Source organism: Microtus oregoni, unplaced genomic scaffold, assembly GCF_018167655.1.
Source record: "Microtus oregoni isolate MIOR12 unplaced genomic scaffold, Mior012 000035F_ref0000213, whole genome shotgun sequence".
Taxonomy (NCBI): domain Eukaryota; kingdom Metazoa; phylum Chordata; class Mammalia; order Rodentia; family Cricetidae; genus Microtus; species Microtus oregoni.
Window position 1 is genome coordinate 6,355,764 of NW_024543094.1, and position 24,955 is coordinate 6,380,718.

At 44.0% G+C, this 24,955-nt stretch overlaps 1 protein-coding gene across 1 annotated transcript; it reads right to left on the reverse strand.

Annotated features, from left to right (window-relative positions):
- Positions 1–3,578: 3,578 nt before the first annotated feature.
- Positions 3,579–10,555, reverse strand: Zp4 (zona pellucida glycoprotein 4). Its single transcript, XM_041630526.1, has 12 exons — positions 10,366–10,555; positions 10,013–10,134; positions 9,833–9,935; positions 8,778–8,936; positions 7,927–8,114; positions 7,302–7,399; positions 6,471–6,601; positions 5,795–5,984; positions 5,574–5,721; positions 5,180–5,258; positions 4,014–4,130; positions 3,579–3,685 (listed from the first exon to the last, which is right to left on the reverse strand). Exons 1-12 carry the CDS (start codon positions 10,553–10,555, stop codon positions 3,579–3,581), a joined length of 1,632 nt encoding a protein of 543 aa, XP_041486460.1.
- Between the last annotated feature and the right edge of the window lie 14,400 nt (positions 10,556–24,955).

Consider the following 24,955-nt stretch of genomic DNA (forward strand, 5'->3'; position numbering starts at 1 on the left):
AGAGGAAAGATGGCAGACCCAGGACATTGTCAACATGACATGAATATTGGTCACAAACATAATTGAAATCACTCTACTTTATGCTCTGCATTTCCAGGAGTATATCCTGGTGTACATTTCCACCGGACCAGAGATGGGGAAGTTCCTTCTGTGTTCTCTTGAATTTCACATAATAGAAATTTTCATAATGTGTTTTAATTAATTGGTTGATTTTTATGGCCTCTAAATGATTATTTTTAGTATCTTTATAGGTAAGATTGTGGACCCTTTATTCCCTCTCTGTCTTTCTGTGTTGTGTGTAACTTATGAGAATTAATTTGTACTGTACAATTTCAGAGATTATTTTTTAAAGGCTAGAATGCAAATCAAGGGAAAGTTATGAGGTAAAAGCTATGAGAGGAAATAACTGAAGGACTTTTTCACAGAAAATACAGAGCCTCAAGTTGATTGGCCCCAGAAGAGGGGCGCTGAGTCATTCCAGAGGTGACTCAGGTCTTCAGTGCCATCTCATGTAAGTGACTCCAGTAGATAGCTTAAAAATCAGTCTCTGCATGGCAATTGCCAAACTGTTGACTTGTGGGCCTCAAAGGTGACCTTGACAGAGAGCTGCTTTCTTGGCTTTCATTACAAAAGGCCTTGTTCATGGCTACTTTCCCACCATCTCTCTGCAGCCTTCTGGGTAGCAGCAATGTGCCAAACTCAGTATGCCCACAGGCATAGACTGAAGGAGAGAGGAAGAGAGAGAGCATGTAGTGTCACCAAGAGCCTGGAGCCAAATGCAGAGCCTGGGGCAGGTACACAGAAGGCTCTTTCCCCAGGATTCAACCTTTCTGCACCTCTCTGTGTATACTTGAGGGAGCTGTGTTAAAACAACCCAACCGTACTCTAGTCCATCCCATGATAATCAAATCAAAGTTCCCTTGCATAAATAGCTTCTCTGATGCCAAGAGCCCCTTTGTAGGTACTGGGTGAAGACACAAAAGGAGAAAGTGTTCAGACTCTGAAAGGCTTTACTCAGTATCTTCAGCCAATGTGACCTTGCTCTGGTGGGCATTGACTTATTGTGTTGTTAAGAGCTTGTGGGTCTGTCCAGGTCTGGTTTTCTGTAGTTATAATAAACACTATAACCCAAAACAGCATGAGAGAAGAAAGGGTTTATTTCATTTTACAACTATGAAGTTGCACTCATCACTGAAGGAAGTCAGGACAGACACTCAGGGCAGAAACCTTGGAGGAAGGAACTCATGCAGAGGTCATGAGGAATGTTGCTTACTAGCTTGTTCCTCATGGCTTGTTTTGCTTACTTTTACAACCCAGCCAGGACCACCTCCTATAGCGGGCTGTAGGGACCCCCAACATTGTTAATAAGAAAATGTCCTACAGACTTACAGGCCAGTCAGATGAACATGTTTTCTGGATTGAGAGTCTCTTCTACGATGACACAAGCTTGTATCAAATTAAACTATCACAGAGTCTGTGCTGATATTTCAGTGATTCAATTAAAAATTCTGGCAAAGAACCATTCAGCTCAGTAATGCATTGTGAACACACTTCCCTACATAAGCATCCTGTATCTCCTCTCAATGTTCTTTAAGGATTTCATGGTTAGGACATCAGCAATAACAAACCTCCAGAAACACATTCTACAAGATATTACTTCTGAAACACCATGGGAAAGGGGATTCCTGGTACAATGTATAGTAAATTAGTTCCTTTCTCTTCAGAGGCCCACAGGATATTAATAGCCATCTAGAAAAAGCCTTAAATGTTTCATATTGAGCCTTTATCACCAGGATGTCTTTGGGTATATAGCTATATTAAATATGAGTTGCCTTATTTCCCTTAAAAGGGGCAAGCTTATCCTCAGTAAATGACCTCTATATGAGGGCTGAGCTGGACCAGCCTTCCTCTCTATCAGATTCCTTGCTTGCTTCATAAATGGCATTTAGAGCCCCCTCCACATAGCTGCTTTGCTTGTGTGGTGAGCTGAGAACACCTGACCATGCCCATCTATTTCTCTTGGAGGGAAGAGTCAGTGTGACTTGATCGCCCTTTTTTGATCTTCCCTTCCTTGATTTTATTCTGTGTGTATCTCCTACCTTGTTTCTGTTCCTGGGTGGCTCTCTGGTTTCTTACCCCCATGCACAGTGCCTGGTACATGGTAGACAGCATGTCTGAATTTAGCAAACTGCAGCTCCACGTTATCAGCCAAGTCAGAAGTTGGGCGTTCAGACTTGTCTGGCATAAGGACAAAGGTGAACTTAATGTTTTATCTTTAGTTTTGTGCATTTTATTTAACAAATTTAGGATATAAAATACTTTATGCTTCATTTATGTGCTATATTTATTTCAGTCTGAAGTAAATGTTTGCATGAAATGCTTCTGTTGATTCCTGTCAATTTTCTTAGTTATAATTCTATTAAGATTATATATGCATGTATAATTGATATGTATAAAAGAAATAGTCAGGGGATATACTCTGTTGGTAGGGCAATTACCCAGAATTCACAAAACTCTGAGTTCAGCCCCATCAAGGCAGAAATAGGATGGTGGCACTTCTGTGATCTTAGAATTCTGGAATAGGAGGCATGGGGATTAAGAGTTTATGGTGAACCTCGGCTACATAGATAGTTTGAAGTCAGCCTGTTCAAATTAGAGAAAAACTCAGTCTACCATACAGCATTTTTCCCCAACATTCACAGGACTTGCTATAAGAATATGTTGGTCTCCAGAAGTCAAAATGGGGACTTGCAGCTATGGGTATTTTCTGAAGTTGATACATTTTTACTTTCTTCTGCCTACTTGTGATAGCCAAGGTGAGCCAAGGTGAGTCAGTTTCTATCATTGACAAATTGACCTCTATTACTGCCACAAGTACCATGGCTCTTGCCCTAGGATTAGAAGCTGTAGTAGTTAGAAATACAATTAGAAGCCTTGATTCAGGTCTCTTAAATCACTCTCTAGGAGTAGGGATGGTAACTTTAGGGGTGGCGTTAGAATTCAAGCCCATGGCTTTGAACAGGCAGGCAGGTGTTTCAACAGGTATTTTTGACTTTTGAAAATAAAATGACAGGATCTCTTATGTAGCCGAGGCTGCTGGCCTTAAATTGTCACCCATCTTGGGAATCCCATGTGCTGTGATTATAGGTATGTACAGATGTGGCCTTTCAGCAAAAGGCTTAAGTTAGCCCCTCTTATGATCTACTGGATGCCCCCTAAAATCCCCAAACCAGCAGTCCCAGAGAATTGTGGCTACCCAAAGACTACTTCTCTCAGCTTGAAAATTCCTACATCTTAAGCTTGTAAAACCTTGTCAGTCGAGCTAGTTAGGTATGTGTGTGTAAACTGCCCTCCCAAGCCTACCAAGTTGTGTTCTACCAAAGCATTGCTCTGCACAATAGGGTGAGCTGAAAGGACAGCATGCTACTCTTTGCTCAGATGAGATGCCTTCCCTAAGTGAGAAGAGTAAGATGCTTAGATAGTCGAGGTATTCCTTCAGCATCAGACTATCTTTCAAATAACAAGTGCATAGCATGCTTGGAATTTACTGTTTTATTAAGACAATTGGTCTGGGCGATTCATCTCCGTTTTCTGATGGCCAAGTAGAAGACTAATAAGACTCCAATGATGATCGTGACGACAGAAAGTCCTACCATCCACAGAGCAGGGGAATCCACGGGGCTACCTGTGGAGTGGAAAGGTGGGTTAGTGTATGCTGAAACACGCCAAGCCATTCTAGATCTTGACAGAAGCAATGAGTCTTCTGTAGGAATGGTGATTTCTTTTTTTTTGGGGGGGGGGAGAAGCAGACATTGAATAGTAAACAGGGCAAGGAAGCACCTTTTAAGGATAAGAGGAGTGATAGTGTCTTGAGATAGCGTCTTGCTATGTAGCAAGGCTGTCCTTGAACTAGAAATCATCCTCCTGCCTCAGCTTTCAGGTGCTGAGATTACAAGCATGCGAGTTTGCAACTAGCTAGGAAGTAGCTGGTAATTTGATGTCCTCCCACTCACTTGAGTATCTGTGGAGCACGTCTGCAGGGTCCCTGGTGGCTTGGAGGAGGATCACAGGGCCCTTGCTAGATATGCTGCCAGTGCTGTTTTCAAAATAAAATTCAGATTTTCTTCTTCCTGATGGAGAGATGAGAGCTTGTAATTGTTGGAAATTCAGTTGTATACATGGCCCAATCAAGGGTGAGCCAAGAGACTAAGGCCCAAAACCAAGTCCCTTGATGCCCCTTGTCCACACCTTATAAAAACCCTTGTGTGTGTTAATTCAAACCCAATCAAATCTGAGATTTTTCTATTTAATTCTACAAGTGTTATATCAGTTCACTAAGGGTTGGACATAGATAGTGACATTCAATGATCTCCCCAACCCCTGCAACTAGCATCCTCTCCTAGAAAGAACACTGACAGTAACATTCTGTTACCTTTATAGTCCAGAGGTTATATGTTCAAACAGGAAGTACGGATACAGTTCTTGTAATCCCGTATCTATCTGTCAGTTAAATGATCTAGAAAAAGTCAATCTATTGTCTTTATGGATGTGAATGAGCATGATCAGAATTGGCTTACATTTGTGTCTTACGGCATGACTTACACTGAATTACTAAGTTTTTTTTTCTTATAGAAGACACCTAAGGATCCAAGAATCTCAAATCAAGTGCGAGTGAGTGGATCAATCAAAACATCCACATTTATAAGAAGGTCTGGGTCAGGCCAACTCCAGAGCATACTCTGTATCTATGGTTCTTCCACTGTGTACCCTCAGGGCACACTGAAGACATGCATTCAGGTAGCCAGGACATCTACTTTGGAGAACAGGCAAGATGGAAAAGGAAGATGACTTGTGGCTGGTTGAGGAAATAGGTCAGTCAGTAAACTGCTATGTAAGCACGAAGACTTGACTTTGATCACAGAACCCATGTTTTAAAAGTCTGGATCTAATGTTCTATATGCTAATAAATTTAGCCACATTTGGGCAGAATTGGCTTCTGGTTTAGTCAAGTTTTGTGTAAACTGATTTTTGAAAACCTGAGATTTTGGCTCTATGTGCGTACTTAGTACTAAGGGAAACGTTATTAATGAGATAACTCTTCTTAGTTTAATAGCTGAGCCTAACATGGTAGAATTTGGGGTTTCATTTAGGTCTGGAGATGGGCAGGTAAGGTACTCACTTCTGGAAGCAGGACAGATTACCCTGCAGGATGGTGTCCCAGCAGGCTGGCAGACCAATGCACTACAGTGCAGGTATACCTGGAGGTTGACAAGTCGATGTCACGTTGTAGACACCTCCCACATCACAAGTCTCCCAACCCCATACCTCATCTCTCCAAAGAGTTGAGAAAGTGTTATGGCCATCTGCCTAAGTTAATGTCCCAATAGTCTCGAAGCTCCAGAGTTCGGGTGACAGACAGTACTCATGCCCTTGGTACCACATTGAAGCTGCCCTTAATACCAAGAGCCAGTGTCAAAGGTCAAAGAGTCACCTTAGAGAAGTGGCAAAGGGAAAGCTGTCCTGAGTACTGGGGGTTTTAAAACTTTGCAGGGGTACAGAAGGAAATACCATACCTGGCCACCAAGAGTGTGCTCCTCCCTTACAGTGTTCATGAAGCTGAAGGTGGCGATGCTGAAGCGTTGGTGATGGAAAGGGAAGGGGGTTGATGCCTTCTGAACAGTGATCCTTTCGGTCTGATAGTTGTCCCCAGCATATGGGCATCTTAAGTCAAGAGACACAGAAGTCAGGATGGGCTATTTGGAAGGCCTACACAGGTTCAGGAGGACTCACTTACCCATTCACCAGGATGGGCCATTGTGGTTGATGAGAAGGTTTAGGGCCAGGTGTGGCCCAGCACTGCTCTAACAGTAACCCCAAGGAGGGGTCTGTTCTGTGAAGGATGGAGACCTCAACATAAATAGGATCCTGGAGAAATTTCACCAGCGGGTAGTCATCAACACCATGGTAAGAGCTATAGCTTTTATCTGTACAGAGAAAGCCAGAATTAAAGTAGTTTTAGGGGGATAACTTAGTAGATAAAATACCTGCCTGTAGAAGCATGGTGATCTGAACTCGACCCCTGAACCCATGTGGAAAGACCAGGCTTTAACATCTGTGCTTATAATCCTAGACTTGGCAAAGCCACGACAGAAACTCCAGGCCAATGAGAGATCCCACCTCAGTAAACAAGGTGAATGGCACACAAGGAATTGATCTGAGGTTGGTCTCTGACCCCTTCTTCCCCCACCCCACCGCCGTGTGTGTGACTGTGTGTGTGTGTGAGTGTGTGTGTGTGTGAGAGAGAGAGAGAGAGAGAGAGAGAGAGAGAGAATAAACTGCTATAAGCAGAACTAGAAAACTATGCTATACTAGGAATAGCCTCAACTCCTAAATACCTGTACACATGTCATATTACCAAGTTAGTGTGCTGATAGCCTTTAGGCAGGATTTATCAACTAAGGAAGGCTTACCCTTGGCAATCTGAAGTTCCAGAGAGAGGGGCCCGGGCTGGGTCTTAGGAAGGGGTGGTGGGAGAGTCAGCACTTGCATGTTAATTGGGGATGTGTTGCTGAGAACAGAGTAGCTGCAGCTGACTCGGAGCCTGCAGGAAAATAAGATTTTAGTACCATGGGTTTGCTGGTCACCCCTGCCAATTTAAACCATAGAGGATCTAGTGGTAGGTGTTTTCCAAGTTCATAACTAAGTCAGAGGGGGTTTCTGTCCTTAGAACGATCTTCCATTGTCACTATGCAAATAAGTACAGCATGAGTTGGTGAGAAAACTACATAACAAATACGCTGCAGAAGACGGGTAATATTGCAAGCAGGAGGATAGTGAGCATCTTACAGGTGAGGGGATATGAACGAAAATGCTTGCCAAGAAGCCCAGGTGGGAGGTGCTCCATGGAGGCCCCATGCAAGGACAAGCCTAGGGTTCGAGAGGCTGAGAACATCATGTGTTCAAAGAGGAGAGCAACACAGGTGTTATCTCACAGGGTTCTCGAGACAACACTCGTACTTTTTTTAATCTATAGCAATGAAACTCAAGTGTGAGACCGGGGGAGGTCAGGTCTGGAAGGAATTCTTTCAGCTGTACCACTCAAAAGGAAGAGAAGTCTCACATGAGGATAAAGCTGAGATCAAGTTGGAAGCAGAGACCCAGGTAATATATGCAGTGGTCTACATGAATGGCAAGCTTGAGGGAGCAGGCGTATTCACCTATTTCTGGGAAGTGTTCTCCTGTGGGCTCAGTTTACCCCAGGAGTCTTACCTTCTGGCCTCTTTGATCAAAATTGACTCTACCTGAAGATGCTGTCTCGGGTAATAGAGCCACTGCCCCAGGCTTTCACATCCTGAGTGGCGACTAGCTCATTTTCATACACGACCTGGTCTCCACTGACCTGCCCAATGGGTAAAGAGAAGTTGTCACTTCGGTCTGTTGACTGAATACTATATCCATGTGGCCCAGACCAGTTCTTAGTCATGTCCTATTGTGTATGCTATTTTCTGAGTCCTATAGGGATGCAGGGGTCCTGTCTGTGAGTAACTTGGAAAAGTATGGCTAATGCTTGATGCAGAACCAAGGAATGAAGAGATGACTTAAGTACTAGAGATTAGGCAAATGGACCACCCCAATCCAAGTCAGCATCCCCTTCCTCCCTATTACTTAAAGAGTCTGGAAGTGTGAGGAATCTGCTCCTTATATTTGCTCCCTGCAGAACGGTGGAGGAAAAGCTGGACCACAGCAGAGGCATTTGCTGAATGCCCACAGAAGCACCCACCCGCTAACCACGGCCCTTTGCCCTGGAGACTGTTCTAGACACCCAGAAGTGATCAGGATTGTTCTTCGTGACTATAACTATCTCAACTCATTGTCCTAATCACTAGGGCACTACTTCCACCCCCATACCCAAGACCCTCTTCTCACCCGCCTTGTGGTCCCACAGGAAGTAAACAGAAATTGGAACAGGACAAAGGTAGGTGTTGCCATCACCGGATCACATCCACTGTCACTCCTGAAGGCCAAGTGTAGGGAATCCAAGCGCAGGGGTGGTGAGGTCACATTGGTGGACACAGCAATGGAGAAGCGGCCCTCTCTGGTGCACTGGGAGGTCACTGGAAAAACAGACAGGCAAGGTCAGGTCGCTCCTGAGGTGGAGCCAGGTGGACCTAAGTCTAATCAATTGATTCAGATGACCCCACAGTGAGGTTGGAATCTCCACTGATGACCTGGCTCCTGGCAACAGGCTTGCCCAATAACCACGTGCACCAAAGCCTTGCCAGGGTCACTGAGGCAGGGCTCTAACTTGGCTACACCTGCATTTGGAGGGCAGGTGTAGGAGTACCTGCTGTCTTACTGCTTAGACCTGGGCTCTGAGTGTTTAATGTGCTAGAAAATCTTTAAAAGCTTGATATGGGGGCATGTGAATAACCACTTGGGGGTGATTCTCTCTCTTAACATAATCTTATGACTACCATCTCTCTCTAAACAATCTTAAGACTACCAGACACCCAAGTGGCTGTTCCTTGGGAAAACAAGTTTCTCAATTAGTAAGTACCTGTGTCACATAGACTTAATGTCCCTGCAGGTTTTTGTTTGATGTCTAGGAGAATAGACAGTGAAAGGCTATACAAGTTCTAGTTCTAGGCAGCGTTCCCCTTCCACTAGCAAACAGTTGCTTTTTATTTGCTGGCTCAATTAAGCTTTCCCTGCTCTGGTGTCACCAGAAATCACCAAGCCCCTTTTCTTCTCAACTAATTTGAGATGGAAGCATGTACCTGTGTTTCCATAGTAACAGGAGCCCACCTCTCCCTCTTCAGAGCTGTAGCAGCAGCCCAGCTGGTCACAGTCTCCTCGAGAGATGGGCGAGGGAGCACAAGGCAGCCTTTCCTTTACTGGCACAGGACTGCACACTTCAGGATTCCGAGTCTCTGGGGCTGGATAATGAGAAGGGAAGGAGAATTTAAGTTGGGCAGCAGAGGGGGTCCCTTCAGTGAAGCATCTTGTCACAAACCTGGGCTTTGAACTCCAGAACATCCAGACCACCTCAACAGGCCTGTTGACTCTCCTCTCCGTAGACTAAATCTTAAAGATCAATGGTAAGTCACCTTGTTAGTCACCTGAAATGGATTCCTACTGAGGATAACATTCTAGTATGTGTGGGAGCAAACTGGCTCTTCACGTGCCTTTCAATTACCACCTCTCTGGCTCTTTAAAGGGACCTATCAGTCCTTGCCACGGGTGATGCCACAGGAGCTTTTCATGTCATCAGGCTTCTAGTAGGTTTGAGTAAAGCCTGCGACTTTAATGTGTGCATCACCAATCCCTGTTAATGTTTTGGGTAACCAGATAGTGGCAAGAGAATTTAGGTCTGGATCTGTCCTTAATGATGATAAAGGGTTCTCAGGGAAGAGATTGCCTTGGGTTTTCTAGTTAAATGATCAAGTGTCCCCAGCTGGAGGTGGAAGACTGGCATGAGATGGCTTCTCTGGCTATTTCCTATGACTAGCTTGTGTTTTCCATTCCTTCCAAAGGGTGGAGGAAGCTCCTGGTTCCAGCTAAGAGCTAATTCGCATTTGAATCTCAACTTTGCAAATCACAGGCAAGAGGCTTTTGTTGAGAGATCCAGCAGAACCCTGGGTCAGGAAATAGGAGCCAGCTTCTAATCCTCCCAGCCTCAGCTGGAGTCTCCCTATGGGGTTAGTTTTCCTAAGGGCTGACATGGAGGGAAGAGGCCTTAGGATCAGTTGCTACCATCCGGAGTAGATAGGAGAATCCCAAGAACACCTTCTAGGCAGGACCCTCTCCGGGCCAGAATGCTTTCTACACTTACCTGGAAGATCCAAAGGGCACTGAAGCAGTCTCTTCCTTGCCCCTGCCATCTGTCCAGCTACATCGACCCCTTGCATTTCAACTTCCATGACATAGTGGGAGCCCTGAAGAGACAAGCAACAGCGGTCAGCCTGGCTAGTGGTTTGAAGGATTCTTGTTTGAGAGCAGGAGGTCTACTTACCCTCAGAGTGACATAGCAGCCACTGTAGGTAGCTTCCAACACCAGAGAACCATCCAGACTGTCTGTCACCCACGTACCACAGTCAGAATCATTCTTCAGCCTGTGTGGCAGCCCTTCGCTATCTAGGGCAGGTGGACAATGGAAAACACAGCACTTAATCGCTGGTGGATAACCAGCCCCACCAGCTGACCCCAGAGGGTTTCCATCATTGAGAAAAACACAAGACAAGGTGGGTTCGAAAGTTGCACGGTTTTGACTATGCATTCTGTAGGCAGGGGCTGTGGAGATTTTGGAAGGAGGAAAGGGTCAAGACTGGAAGTTTAAGAACAGGTACCTGGTTGAATCTGACTTACCCCAAGCTGTTAACCCAGGATTCTCTGCCTCCAGGCTGAGGTTCACAGTAAACTGGAAGCTCTGTAGCCCACAGTGGAGCACACCTGGCAACTCAGTCACATGCTGCCCACTCAAAGGAGGACAGAATGGGAAACACAGTAAGATGCCTGGCAGAAGCCACGGAGTGCAACTTAGAGCCTGCTTGGCCATTCTTTCTCCTTCACCAGCCCACATCCACTAAGAGAGACTTCTATATATATATGCGAGGAAAGCTTGGTTTGGGACCGATATCCTTATGGCCTGCAGGTGGAGAGACTTTGAAGCGGGTGATTTATTTCTTCTGGGGCACAGTTCTACAGATGCATCCCATTGAATATTTAATTCCCTGGTCTCCAGAGTTGGTTGATGTGTTTCTTTTGGCCAAAAGTAGGCTTCTTGGGTTAGTTGCGTGTAGTACTTGTTCTACAAGCTTGGCTTCAAAAAAGTGACCAACTGCCTTATAGAACTTTGCATTTTCAAGTGAGGACCCTAACTGCATTGGCCCAGGTGAGTGATGGGTGACTGCCTTTTGAAATTTTGAGGTTTCTATCTGGAAAAATGAGAATGATTGTCCTGGCAGTACTGTTCTTAAGGATGCTACGAGAGATTTAAGTCAAACACAGGGCTCTATGCTTAGGCCAAGCAGGGAGAGCGCAGCCAGTGTTCCTGGGCTGAGGTTAGCTGCTTTAATGACCCATCTTCCTTTCTTCTCTGGTTCTAAGCTTTCATGGGAAGTTACTCTGCAGTTGGTTCAAAATCTCAGGATTCACTTAAACCCAATTACAGAGTCAAGTTGGTTTAGAACTTTGTCATGTATTCAGAGAAAATCCCATCATAATTCCAGCACTCTGGGTGTGGAAGCAGAGGGACAAGAAAATTCAGTCTCATATTTGGCTACATTTCAAGCTGGAGTCTTTCTTGGTCTATATAATATGTCTTAAAAAAACAAATTATAGAGGAAAAACAAGAGGATTATGTGAGCCACTTTGTAACTAGGAAATATGAACAAGTCTCCATCTGCTTTCCTTTGTGGGAGTGAGAGCTGTTCTGAGGGAAAAGAAGACAGAATGAAGGGCCACCCAGAGTCACTTGGAGGCGATGATTCCCATTGCTAGCTCTTCTTTCATTCCCACTTCTCTACACAGGCTCATAGGGTATGCTGTTTGGAGTTGCTCTGGGGTGCAGCACTTAATCCCATTCTGGTTTTGTCTCTGTTGTCCTGTTTGACCTCATCTTTGCTGTGACCATCAGGGGTACGAGACTACTCTTCTCTATCATGGGGCTAGGAGGCCAGCTGGTTAGCCTGACTTTCAGAGGGATATTTACATATGTTAACCTTAACCTCTCTCTCTTTTGTTCTCTGTCTCTCAACAGAAAGATTATGAAAAAGAGGAGTGAATTAAATGGATAATTTAATTAATGGGAACTAAAATTCAAGACTTTGTGGTGAGGATTTGATGATTGGGTGGTTGGACACCCATCCTTTCTGATCATTAACCCAAATGGGTGGACGTATTGACTTTTCAGGTACCAGTAAGTTTTGAGCACCATCAACCAATGCACTGTCTCCCAGCATTCTTTAACTGTCATAAAAGCAGGCAATTATCACAGCTTCTAAATGTGACATTTACAACACTGACAAGAAGTGAAAGACCCATAACTCTGGTGAATTTAAGCAATTTACATACGGCTCCTATAAGACATAGCGGGTGTCTCCTGTCCACTTAGTATTTTTGAAAGTCTGTGGTGAATTCCTCCTCCACGCTCCTGTGCAAGCCAGGGAGGACAGAAGCAATAAGGTTGATGGCCAGATGATTGGCAGCTGGGTAGGCCTTTGATTGGCAGGTGTGACTGCGGCATGGTTAAGTTATTCATGTAGTTTGGGGTACTAACAGATGATTTTATATGATATTCTCCAAGGAATCAGAGACTGTATTGGTGTTCTTTACCATTTTCTGAAAATCAAACAGATCCCCCACCCCAGCCATTGTGGTTTGAGAAAGATGGCCCATATCGCTGAGTACAAAGACTATTTACTGTTGGAAGAAAATAGAAATATCATGTTTAATATTTCAGATGCCAAGGTGTGTGTGAGAGAGGGAGGGAGGAAGAGAGAAAGGAAGAGAGAGGGAAGGAGGGACAGGGAAGTAGAGAAGAGAGCTAGGGAGGAGAAAGGGGAGAGAGAGATGAATTTGTAATTTCTTTCTGCCCTAATAGGTACCACCCTTGGGAGATTTGAAACAACAGTTTATTGGCATGCAGTAGAGGACACCAGGAGTGTGAACTCAAGGTTTCTGCAGGGCCACAAGGAAATACTGATGAGAGGTTGCTTCTGTGTCTTCCAGCTTCTCCTGGCTGCCAGCAGCCCTTGCCTGTCCTTGCAGACCTGGGATTCCATTTCTTGTCTCACATGCCATACCCCCCATGTGTCTTCATCCTGTCCTCCATCTGTGTCCGTCTCTAGGTCCAAATGGCCTTTCAAAAAAATTGTGGACATTGGTCATATTGGATTAAGATATACTATGATGACTTCAGTTTTTGTTTGAATATGTATAAAGATCGTATTTCCAAATAAGGAAGGCCACGTTCTGAGGCACTGGGCTATAGGAGTCAACCTCTCTTCATGGAGAATAGAGCTATTATGTTAAGAAAAAAAAAGAAAAATCAAACAAATCAAAAGTGTCATTTCTTAAAATTTCCATCTTTGCCTTGACTGCACTGAAAGGAAGGGAATTTGTTCTTTTTGAAGGAAGGGATCAGTTTTGCATCCACTAATCTCTGAGTGGGTGGGACTAACGTTAGTGGTTAGTGAATTAGGGATGGTTGAGGATAGGGAATTTGGGAGAAGGTGATAATTTTCTTATTCTTACAACCTGCTGCATTTTTTTCAGTTGCTCTGAGCTAGCTGGAGTCAGCCAGATTTCTCAGAGCATCTGACATATCATATATCTTATCCTGATCTGTCTTGTTCTCAGGATGCACCTACTTTAACCATGCTGAGGCCTTGCCTATCTGGTCACAAGCCTTTGTGTACCCAGTCTCCTTTTTTGTGGCCTGTTGGCAGCCCTGCCTCCATTTTGTCCAGTTTGTCTCCTTCCCCCAGGACACAGGTTGAAGGGTCCACTTGAGATTAAGGCACCAGGATCATCTGTGGGCTGGTTTGGAATGCAAAGTTTGACCCTTACTCCAGGTGATTGAAATAGAAACTGGGGTGGGGTTGGGGCCGAGTGCTCTAGTGTCCGGGTGTCAGGTGATCTGGGTCCAACTCCACCTGGAGGAACTGCTCTAGATGGCAAGGGTGGGTGGGAGCTCACCCTGGAGGCCTCACCTGGGAGTCCTCCCCCCTCTCCCCACAGGAGGTAACTCTTGCTGGGTCAGATTTTTTCCTCAGCCTCTCTTCCCCACTTCTTTGAGACTTGAGTTTCAATGTAGTGGTGATTAGGCTACACAGAGAGTTGGGGGCCAGACGGGGTGACAAGAGACCCTGTCTCAAAAGCAAAACCTAGAAAACAAACACACAAAGTCACCTTGACTGTGCTTGTGCTTTCCACACTTGCCAAGGACCACCTGTTTCCTCCTGGCACGGCCACCCTGAGCACACGTGGAGCCATGCTTGTCTTGTTCATGCCACGTTCTATTTGAGACTATCTCTTCAGAACGTTTGGTCTCACTGCAGGCACCCAATAAAGCTGGCCCAGGGCACATGGCCTGTGGAGTCTGGAGTCTGGTGCTTTCCTGACCTCAGTACGAGTGCAAACCGTTCCGTGACCTGAGTCCAGGGTAGCCTAGCTTCATTGTTAGGTTTGCCACACTGTGGAAGCACACAAGAGCCTGTGCCAGCGTGCCCGTGCTGGTCTGCTCTGGGTACCTGAGATCCACATACTATACCTTTGTTTCCTTGTAAGTTCTATAAACATTTATTACATAAATGAGAATAAGTTTTTTAAAAACACCTTTACCACATTTGTTTTTTTCTGAATTTCTTCCATTCATCTTGTTATCAGTTAAAAATCTGATTAAACCTTTATAAACACAAAATTATTTATCATTACTGTTTATATTTGGAGTTGATTTGTTCTCCCTTTTTCTGTTCTCTCTGTGATGACCTATCTCCAAATCCTTCACTTTGTTTTGGTTCATTCTTTTTCCTGAAAAACGCCCTTTAACAATAATTTCAGTAAGACCCTTGGACCCTAAACTCTTTTGAAGCCCTAATTTTACAGGGCCAGCAGAGTGATCCAGTGTTGACAAAATATAAAGTGGGGTGCCTCCAAATTCCGAAGAAGCATTCCCAAAGTTAGGTTTTAGGTTAGCATCTGTGGCTTGGAAAGTTCCAGTTCAAACAGCCTTGCAAGGCTTTTTGGGTACCTGTCTTTCCTGGGACGTCTAGGAACAACTAGAGACCTCTTCTGGGTTCCTCTGATGAGGGGCTGCCCACACCTGCTTCTTAACCTCTGTGCGTACCTAAACCATTGCAGGCAGACCTCCAGAAATAATGGGAATCAGTGCAAAGGCAAATTTAGCTAACAGCTGCAGAAAACTCTTGTGGATCTGAGATGAGAACTGGCCAGGACACAGGGTAATGAATGAGTCCAATCTGGGTAGGAGATTGGGGTCATGCTTATTAAAATCCCTCACATCATCACTGCCGAGAGCAAGGCTCCGGCAGGGATTTAACATAGCATTTCAAAATGTCATTAATGAAAAATTAATAATACAAAACATTTTTTGAAGGACCGAAGCCATCATCTCATTTTTAATAGCGACGGACAGTTCTTGAAAGTGCTCTTTGTTTTCTTTTCCCTCAAGTAGACATGAGTGCTGGCCCAGATGATCAGATCTCTCCCTCTCTCTCTGTTTCCAAATTGCAACCTGACACTGTGGATCATTTCATTTCAAACTGGGTTGGGCTGGCCTGTGGCTTGCCTTGCATTCTCTGCAGTCAAGGAGACTTCATGTCCTTTGAAGGTTATAAAAGAGTTGCTTCTCTCTCTCTCTCTCTCTCTCTCTCTCTCTCTCTCTCTCTGTGTGTGTGTGTGTGAGTCTTTGTCCTCATGCTCAATATGTATTTGCATGTAAGTGGAGGGCAGAGGTCAGATATGGTCCCTTGGACACTGTCCACCTTGTTTGTGTTGGAAGGATCTATCACTGGCCAGGAGCTTGCTAAGTAAACTATGCTGACTGGCCAGGGAGTCCTGCGATCTGTTGTCTCTAACTCTGTAGTCTGGGGTTATAGCCATGAGCTGCAATACTCAGCATTTTTATGTGTTCTGGGTGCAAATTCGGGGCCGTATGCTTATAAGACAAGCAGTACACTGACTGAGCTATCATGCAATTTCAAGAATGGCTGCTTCTTGGTTGAATATTATAAGCTTTGAAGATGGATCTTTTAACAATTTGCATTTAATAAAACTGTTGTTCTTATTATCTTCTTCTGTGCTTTTATATTTTTGGTGATTTGAAAATTCCCTTAGCTTACTAATGTCTCAGTCATTGAGGGATAATTCCCCATTTTCCTGTCTGTGTGTGTTTGTATGTGCATGTTCATGTGGAATCCAGAGAGTGATTTTGGGAATCATACTTTATTCCTTTTCCACCTCATTCTTTCCACTTTCAGACAAACCCAGAGAGATTGCCGTTCACAAGCTTGCAGGTTCTGGGGAATTGCAGGTCGTTTTGAGCATTTAGTGAGGCTTGGAGAATTGCTGTGGCAAACATGGTGAATCAGTTAAGAAATGATGCCAAGGCTGGGCGTGATGGCTGACACTTTTAACCCTGGAATTGGAAGGCTGAAGCAGGAGACTGTCCGTGAGTTCCAGCCAGGGTTACGTAGTGAAACTCTTGGGGGAAAAAATGTCAAATTGCAGTAAAACTAAGGACTTCATTGCAATGCCCTGCATAGCCAGACCTCAGGGTCAGGACACAGAGCAGAGTGAGAGAGTGACGGTGGCGGGCAGCTATCCAGAGGGGAAGCTGGAGCTGAGCTGATGAGGTGGCATCAGGTAGATGGTCTGGAGTTGATGAATCAATAATGATCAATGACAAGCAGTCAACAAACACTCGAATTGGAAACAGGCAGGGCAGGAGGTAGACAGGAGATGGCAAGGCCATGCCCACTACAGAAGGGCTGTCTGTTCAGAGGCATTTCTTGAGTGAGGCACATCAGATCCCCTATGTATGAGTACAATTGCCCGTGGAGGCTGAAAGAGGGCATGGGATCCCCTGTGCTGGCTGCAAGAGGAGCATTTGCTCCTAGCGGCTGAGCCATCTCTCTAACCCTGTAGCCAAGAGCAGAGAGCCTCTGGCAGCTGCATCTTCTACTGATGCGTGCACAGGAATTTTCCTCGATGTGGTTAAGAACCTTAGGTTCAGGCCTGTCAAGTGCTCTTGTTCCCTTTCTGTTGCTGTGATAAAACACCCAGACCAGAAGCAACTGGAGGAGGAAAGGCTTTATTTGGCTTTGACTACCTTGTCACTGTCCATCAATGAGGGAAGCCAAGGCAGGAACTCAAGCAGGAACCAGGAGGTAGGAACCATAGAGGTGTGCTCCTGGCTCCCTCTCTGGCTTTCTCAGCTGACTTTCTTACATGGATCAGGACCACTTGCTGAGGAATAGCATCATCCATAGTGGACTGGGCCCTCCTCTATCAATTAGCAGTCAAGAAAATTTCTTGTAGACATAACCACAGGTCAATCTCATGGAAGTAATTCTTCAACTGATGTTCCCCTATTTCAGGTGACTCTAAGTGGTGTTAAGTTCTCAATAAAAAAATTAGCCAGGACAGGAAGATAGATACAAAACTGGGTTTTGTTAACTTGGGGAACTATTGGTAAGTTGTAAAAATAAATGAAAGGATGGAAATTTTGGTGGCGTTGGTGTAACCCAAAGGGGTCAGTGAATGGGAAAGCATTATAAGTCAATGCAATTAAAACTGAGGCTTCAGGAGAAGGAAGGCTGTTTGTGTGCTCTTCCCATGGTCTTCTACATGGTAATATCGCTTTTTGAAGCTGTAAAGAATTTGGTCAGGAATTCCAAGTACTATTCCCAAGTCATCGGGCTCATTGCTCACACTTCCCTGATCCATCTGGAGCTTTCTCCTTTGCTGCTAAATGATGTGGCAAATTGATATTTCTGCAACAGCATGGAGGGAGAAAAAAAGCCTAACTTGTTTTTGATTTATGCACCGAATTTTCATGCTCTGGGGCATAGATAATTCAGCACTGGCTGGAAATGAGGGAGAATGCATTCAATGTCCTGTGGGGATTGGATAATACTGCTGGGTTGAATGTTATCTGTATGACTTTGGCAATGAATGATGTACCAAACTTTTATTATTTCCAGAAGAGGTTGTTCATATACTTCCATGTAAATGACTCTTGGGGTATGGGGCTAAGGAGTACTTGCTTGTGTTGCAAAGTACTAAATGACATTCACTTCCGTGCCCCAAAGAGAGCAGAGGTACTCCAAAGAGGTCACTTGCTTGGGAAGGAAAGAGCTATGTTTTGAGATTGAGAAAACTTTATAGTTACATCAACAGAGCCTGTGTAGTCGTAAGTATATAATGTATTCAAGCTTGGCTTCCCCCACCTCATTTAGGTTGGCATATAAAAGTTATCAACGTACTTAGTCCATTTTTGAGTTACTACAATAAAACTCATAAAGAGATTTATTTAGTTCCAGTTATGGAGGACGATGTAATGGAAGACACCATTGGTTTCTGACAAAGTTCTCATAGCAAAGGTTTAGTATGGTCAGAGAAGAAGAAAGACAATAAGTCTAGAAAGTCAAATTCCAACAATCCACACTCAAGATACAACCAAATGATTTAATTAGAGTCTAAATCTAATCCCTTGAGACAAACACATGTTGGTGAATCCCTCATGAATTCATTGCTTTCTTTCAGCCAAACCCCTTCTCAGCCCTGTTATTTGGGGACTGAATCTCAATCACATTGAAAGCACAGTCTTGACTAATGTGTTGTTAAATAGGTGAAGAGCTAGTTATGACTATGCATGTTTGCCTCTCTGGGTCTCAGTTTTTTCAGCTGTGCTCAGCTGTGACCTAAGAGCATCTTTGTGGAGCACCACGAATGTTCCTGAACTGCCTAAAGTCTGTAGCACAAGCTTTGGACAGCTTAGCTTATTTCATTTTCATTTTCCTCATTATGATAAAAATGCTATCTTGTTGGGGGTTGTGGACCCCCGACCCTTAATTTCCTGTAAACAACTTGTTTTCTATGCTTGCAGCTGCTCTGAGCAAAACAACTTGTTTTCCCGTGTTTGCAGCTGCTCTGAGCAGAAGTTCCTGATGGCAGGGGAGTGGTTTCTGGTGGGTTTGGCTGGGGCATGGCTATCAGTTAAGGATCCCTATATAAGCTTCCCTGGAACACAATAAAGAGGGCATTCTTGGGGAATTCAAGGATGACCTGTGTCTCTGTCTCTCTCTATCTGTGTGTTTGTGTGTGTGTTGTGTGTTTCAATCTCCAGGCCTTTGCCTGGCTTGCAAACAATGCAGGTGGGAGCTACAGGCGTAGTGCCATAGTACATGTAGTATGCGCACCACAGGATCGTAGTACACGCAGGAGCATGAGATGAGTTAGAAAACCTTCCCACTGACTTTTGTCCATGATGAAAGTCTTGCCCAAAAAACCTCAATTAGAAAAATAAAACTCATATGTAAATACTAATGAAGTATTTGCATAGAAAAGACAATATCAGTACCAATAAATAAAATACTTTTTTATATTTTTATGTATTTACTTTGTGTCTGTGCATATGTACAGAATTGTGTGACATGGCACACATGTGGAGGCAATAGGACAACTTGGATGACCAAAGTCAGGTTGTCAAGAATTTGGTGACAAGAGCCTGTACCTACTGAGCCATTTCCCTGGTCCAAAAATAAAATACTATTTTCATAAAAACACATTGTTTTGGTTAAATGCTTAACATGACTCATGACCTTGGTCTGTTTGGTTTTATTTTCAATTTAATTTAAAAAATGAAATTTAGCCTTTCTAGGTGGCTTTACCACTTTGAGCTACTCAGGTAAGACGAAGAAAAAGAGACAGAGGCTATGCTGATACGAGGCTTACGGAATTCAGAACCGGTGTGCTGGTGTATGGTGAGGTGCAGGATCGGTATAATAGTTTATTAATGTGTCCTGGGGTGTCTTTCTAGAGATCATATTTGTTGTATCGTCTCCACTAGAAGATCTAGAAGAGTGCCTCGGAACTTCCCTTGGGAACCGAGTGGCAGTCCCTGAGGAGAGCTGTTGGTGGCCTGGAAAAGCTGAAGTCCCTGGAGAGGAATAGGAGCTCTTGGTCTCTGATATGGTTTCTTTTAGAAGGGGGTTGGATTGGACAATCATCTGGCTGGTAAAGATAGAGCCAGGGTAATCGTCCTTGGTATCCATGAGAGAGTGGCAGAGGCTCTCATGAAAAGGCGTATGCAGTCTTTGTACAAAACCTAACTCATATCCTCTAAGATACCTTAAATCATCTTCATATTACCTGTACATATAGTACAATGAAATTAGTTGTTCTGCACCCTTAGGAAATAGTGACAAGAAAAATACCTGTATGCGTTTAGCATACACAAATTGTGACCAACAGAACTGGATACATACAATCCATAATAAGGATAACCACAGTGTATTCAGACCCTTTCTTAATGGAACCCCTGATACAGAGGGAGGGCTGTGTACTTGGACCCTTTCTTACATGAAACCCATCATAGAGAGGTCACTATGGACTCAGGCCCTTTTTCATTTTGTGTCTTTGAAAGAGAATGTCCAGGGACTGGTGTGATGGCTCAGTAAAATCCTTTGCAATTCAAGCACAAAGACCTTAGTTCAATGCCCAGAATGCATGCAAAACGTGGGACATGGTGGATTCTACTTGTAAGCCCATGTCCTCATACTTTTCTGTGGTGATAAAACACCATGACCAAGGCAGCATATAAAAGAAACCATTTGATAGGGCTTATGGCTTCATAGGGCTAGAGACAATGATTCTGGAGCAAAGGAACAGCTGAGAACTCACATATGAACACTTGCTTGGCATTTGAAGTTGTGGGCTTGCAGAAACAGAAAGAATAGTGTGGAAATGGGTAGAGGGTGTATTTTCTTCCTTACCATGATAAATGATCCAAGGAAACAAACAGGAGTGGCCTGGAAGTCCCAGCAGTTGAAGGAAACTGAGAGGGAAGCCCTGTGTAAGAGGAAGTAGAGTCCTGCTTATCAGGGGTAGGGCAGGGTAATGGTTGGAGGATGGCCAAGGGGTACAAAGTTTTGGTTACAGAGAATGAAAGGTCCTAGAAATCTAATGGAACTGTAGTTCATGGTGCCACGGTGTGGATTTAAGGTTTACTGGGGATGCATTCTACATCTGCAATGTCATTCCGTGCACGATGAGACTATAGACAGGGATGGGTAGATCAACAGCTGTTGTGTAGCTGAGTTGATAAGAAGACGTACATCAAAATATAGACTGCACAGATAGATACTAAAGCTTCAGCAAAAAATGCAGCATTGTAGTTTCCAGCGCTGTGTTTGTTTGGCATGAATAAGTCCAGATCTCCTATGGCTGCTGTTCCTGGGACGTAGGAGCTGAGGTCCTTCATTCATTGAGTGCAGGCAGCAGTACAGACTTGGAGAATTTTGCTGTTTCTCACTCCTGGCCAGAAAGAAGGGTCAGTGGGAACCTTCTATGACCCAGGTGTGTTGATGAATGAATGGATGGTCAGAATAGATCCAATGGGGAACTCCAATTTGAAAATCTTAGGGATTGCATTTGGCTCTTTTCAACTTTTTATCCTATGATATCCGATTTCTGCAAGTAATGCATCAGTCTAATAAAAAGATATTGGGATTTCCCCCTAATGTAATTAATGTTATGATCGTACAGCTTAAGAAATATCCTTGAAAAGATATTTCCACTCCAGGGTGTTATGATAACCCACGAAGGGCCTTGACAGACCCCCTGGATGCTTAGGACTGCGAATAGCTATTATCAGCCACCAAAATCGTTCTTTGACTCCATTGACTTAGAATTAACTTTTCAGTAGCGTTTGTGAAGAACACCAGCAATGAACAAAATATAATACAGATAATGAGCAAAATATAACTTATTTTGAGTATTTTCCTCCAAATTTTGTCTTCCTTATAAAACTGTGAGGAAAATGGTGATATTCTTAAAAAAAGTTAGAGAAGTGTAGCTCAGTTGATAAAAGTGCTTGCCTAGGATATAGCAAGCCTTGAGAACAACCCCCCAGTGCCTCATGAAAATAGGTGCTGGCAATTCAAGCAGCTCCTGGAGGGAGAGATGGAGGGTCAGAAGTTCAAGGTCAATCTTGGCTACAGAACAAGTTCAAGGCCAGACCAGGTCACCAACTTTGGCTCCAAAACAATTAAAATTCAGATATTCATTGAATGAAGATGAAGCAACTCAGAAATGAGTTTCTCTTGGAGCTGAATTAAATGGAACAAGAGTTGCCTCCAAATGTTTTCTTTCCTTCTCATTTAACAATTTTCTATTCATGCAGAATAGATCTGTATTTTCAACTTCAAATTGTTTATTGCCCATTTATCTTAATGCAAACGTCCTGCAGATAAATTGGGGGCTGAAGAATCTATTGTTAATTCAAACTTATACTAGTACAGAATTACTTTCCTTGGCCAATAAAACAATTCCGTAATAAATTTTTAGTTGGTTTGCTGAAACAGGAAGACCATGTCTTATTTTACACTTTTGAGTTCCCTCTTTCTCCTGCAAGGAGCTTTCATCACATGTGTGAGCATTCTTGTCAACCATACCACTAGTACACGCTTGCTTTTTGTTCAGGGGCAGGGACAGAGGTCAGCATCTTTGTAGTCTGGATCACATGGATAGGATGATAGCCTTAGAAAGATCCTGAAAATAACACTTGTGATCCAACCCCTTCTTCCTCTGTGTGTGTTTGTATAAATAAGAGGACAATCTTGGGTTCTCATGCTCAGACACCTTCCACCTTTAGTTTGAGAAAGGGTCTCTTGTTGACCTGGTATTTCACCTTCTAGCCCAGGCCAGTTGGCTTGCTATCCTCAGGGCACCAGCAGTCTCTATTTCCCATCTACCCACTGATGAGAGCACAGGTGTGTGCCATCGTGCCCAACCCTTTATGTAGGTTCCCGGGATTGGAACTCAGGCCCTCATGCTCTTGAGACAAGTGCTTTTAACCACTGAGTCATCTCCACAGTCCCTCCGTGCCTTTTTAGGCATGTGAGTTTGTTGAGAATGCAGCTATCCAGATATTTATGGTCCCTAAAATGTATCAAGCATGTATTTGAAAGTCCACCTCATCCTGGCGTCTGTGGGGCTAGGAAATTAAAGTAGACAATGGATAGCCTGTAAAAGCAGACAACTCAAAGTCCTGAAAATTTAAGAAGGTGCAGATTAGAAACTATGTTCCTTGAATGGTAGCTGAAACAAAGCATTTGGTAAGGAAAGCTCAGAAAACCCATGTTTCCACTCTTCAGGGACCAACGGAGGTAGATGCCGCCTCCATTCTCCTGTAAAATTTGCATGGTTTTCCCCACCATTAGACCGCCCTTCCTTCTTCACTGAGGCTCCTTCTGACTTGCTGGATGAGATATCAGCTCCCTGTATTCAGCTCCCATCAACCTGGAACACAGTCTCTCTCACCTCCATGACATTCCAGCTTCTTTTGTGAATCTCTTGTTTGGAAACCTAGGTCACCGAGAGACTCTACGATGGTAGCATAGTTTTAGGCTACATCTGCCTGTTTGCCGATTGGCTGGTGTTCAGTGTCTCATTATTTAACATGACTAAATAGCAGTTGCCATTCATTTTATACTGAAGAATGACATGGAACTCACATACAGGATAGAGCTCAGAAATAACAATGGACTGCTGCTTGCGGCCTGTTACTTTTCAAACTCTGTATTAAGCACATTTTATGGATAGTCTCCTTTGAGGCATTAAAAACTTTTATTACACTTTCATATTGTATGTGCAAGTGTGCATGTACACAAATGGAGGTCTGCAGGAGTCAGTTCTACCATATGCTTCCCTCAGATTGAACTCAGGTGACCTGAAGGCTTTCCTAGTACAGTCACTGGGTGATTGACAGTCACTTAACTGAGAGGTAGGCATGGTACTGGAGCATGCAAGGGCTCTAGGAGGAATAGGTAGATTTATACATGTAAAGTGCCTCCTGCCATTGTTATTTAGCCTTTTTGATGCCAGCATAGTGGGAACAGGTGAAAAAAGCAGGTGGGGATATTTTTTACCATCATGGTCTGAAATCACAGGGCACACATAACAGCTGAGGGGATGGTGGTTTATTAATAAATGATGGAAGTGTCAAAGGAATCTGAAAATGAAGTGAAGTGAGAGAGCTGGGTCTCTGAGTGTAGGTAAGACCAGAAATATTTGGCACTGTGGTGTTTAAAGGGATGAAGGAGGGAGATAGAAGAGGGAGGAGGAAGGAGAGAGAAGAAGGAAAAAAGAAGGGAAGAAGTGACAAAGTTGTGGAAAGAAAGGAGAGTAAGGAAGTGAGGCATGGAGAGGCAGTGAAGGGAAGGGAGAGGCAAGGGAAAGGTGGTACAGACACAGAAGACTCAAAAAAAAAACCATGTGCATAGTTCAGAGAGAAGAATCTGAAATGCTTGAACTATTTATCCATCCACCTCTAAGTCCTGGCCTTGCAACGTGGCTCAACAAATACAGGTATTTGCTTCCACGGCTGACCACCTGAGTTTGATCCCTGAGACTCCCACAAATTGTCCTCTGACTTCCATATGTGCGTCATGGCAACACACATACAGACACATACATGTACACACACAGACATGTACACACACAGACATGTACACACATAGACATGTACACAGGAAAATACACCTTCCCCCAAACCAACTAATTAACCAGCCAATCAACTAACTAACACAACAGCACAGTTTAGTTCTGTTCCTAAAGGCCAAAAGAGCTTCCTGGCATACTCTGGGCTGCTACATGCAGCCCAATGGTTGTAGTAACGGATTGACACTGGAATCAGTTCTGGACCCCAAGTTATTATTTTACAGGTTGAATTTGAGGAAGATCTGTGAACAGTTTTTATGGACTTTACATATTGTCAGCAGCCTGTGAACAGTTTTGGAGTATTATCCCTACAGAGCTGTCTTTGGTTTGATGGCCAGCCATCATAATTCCTCACGGCAGAAATCTTCATGTAGACATGTCCCAGAGGAATATCCAAGCGGGGGAGAAACTGACAGAGGCTATGCATTAGAAGAAGCCACATAGAAACAAAAATAGGGCCAAGTGACTGTCATTGGAAGGAGTGCAGGCAGACAGATGCAGCCCTGGACCTTGAGGGTTTGGAACCTCAGACTTTGAACCCCACCTCAGGGACTTTAGTAGAGCCAGCCAAGATGCGTGCTGTGCAGTCCTGCTGTGGCTTGGTGCTGAAGGCAGCCGTGTCCCTAAATTCCGAGGTTTCGGAGCAAATGGAGCAGCTGCTCTTAATGATCATCATGCCCCTGATTCACAGCACTCTTACGGTCTATTT

Bases quoted from the DNA above. Each gene is read 5' to 3' on its own strand.
- Zp4 (XM_041630526.1), bottom strand. From the start codon at position 10,555: ATGGCCAAGCAGGCTCTAAGTTGCACTCCGTGGCTTCTGCCAGGCATC. The intron at 5,985-6,470 runs GTAAGCCTTCCT...TTCTCTGTACAG, and splicing joins GGAACTTCAGATTGCCAAGG to ATAAAAGCTATAGCTCTTAC. The intron at 5,722-5,794 runs GTAAGTGAGTCC...TCTTGACTTAAG, and splicing joins TGGCCCATCCTGGTGAATGG to ATGCCCATATGCTGGGGACA.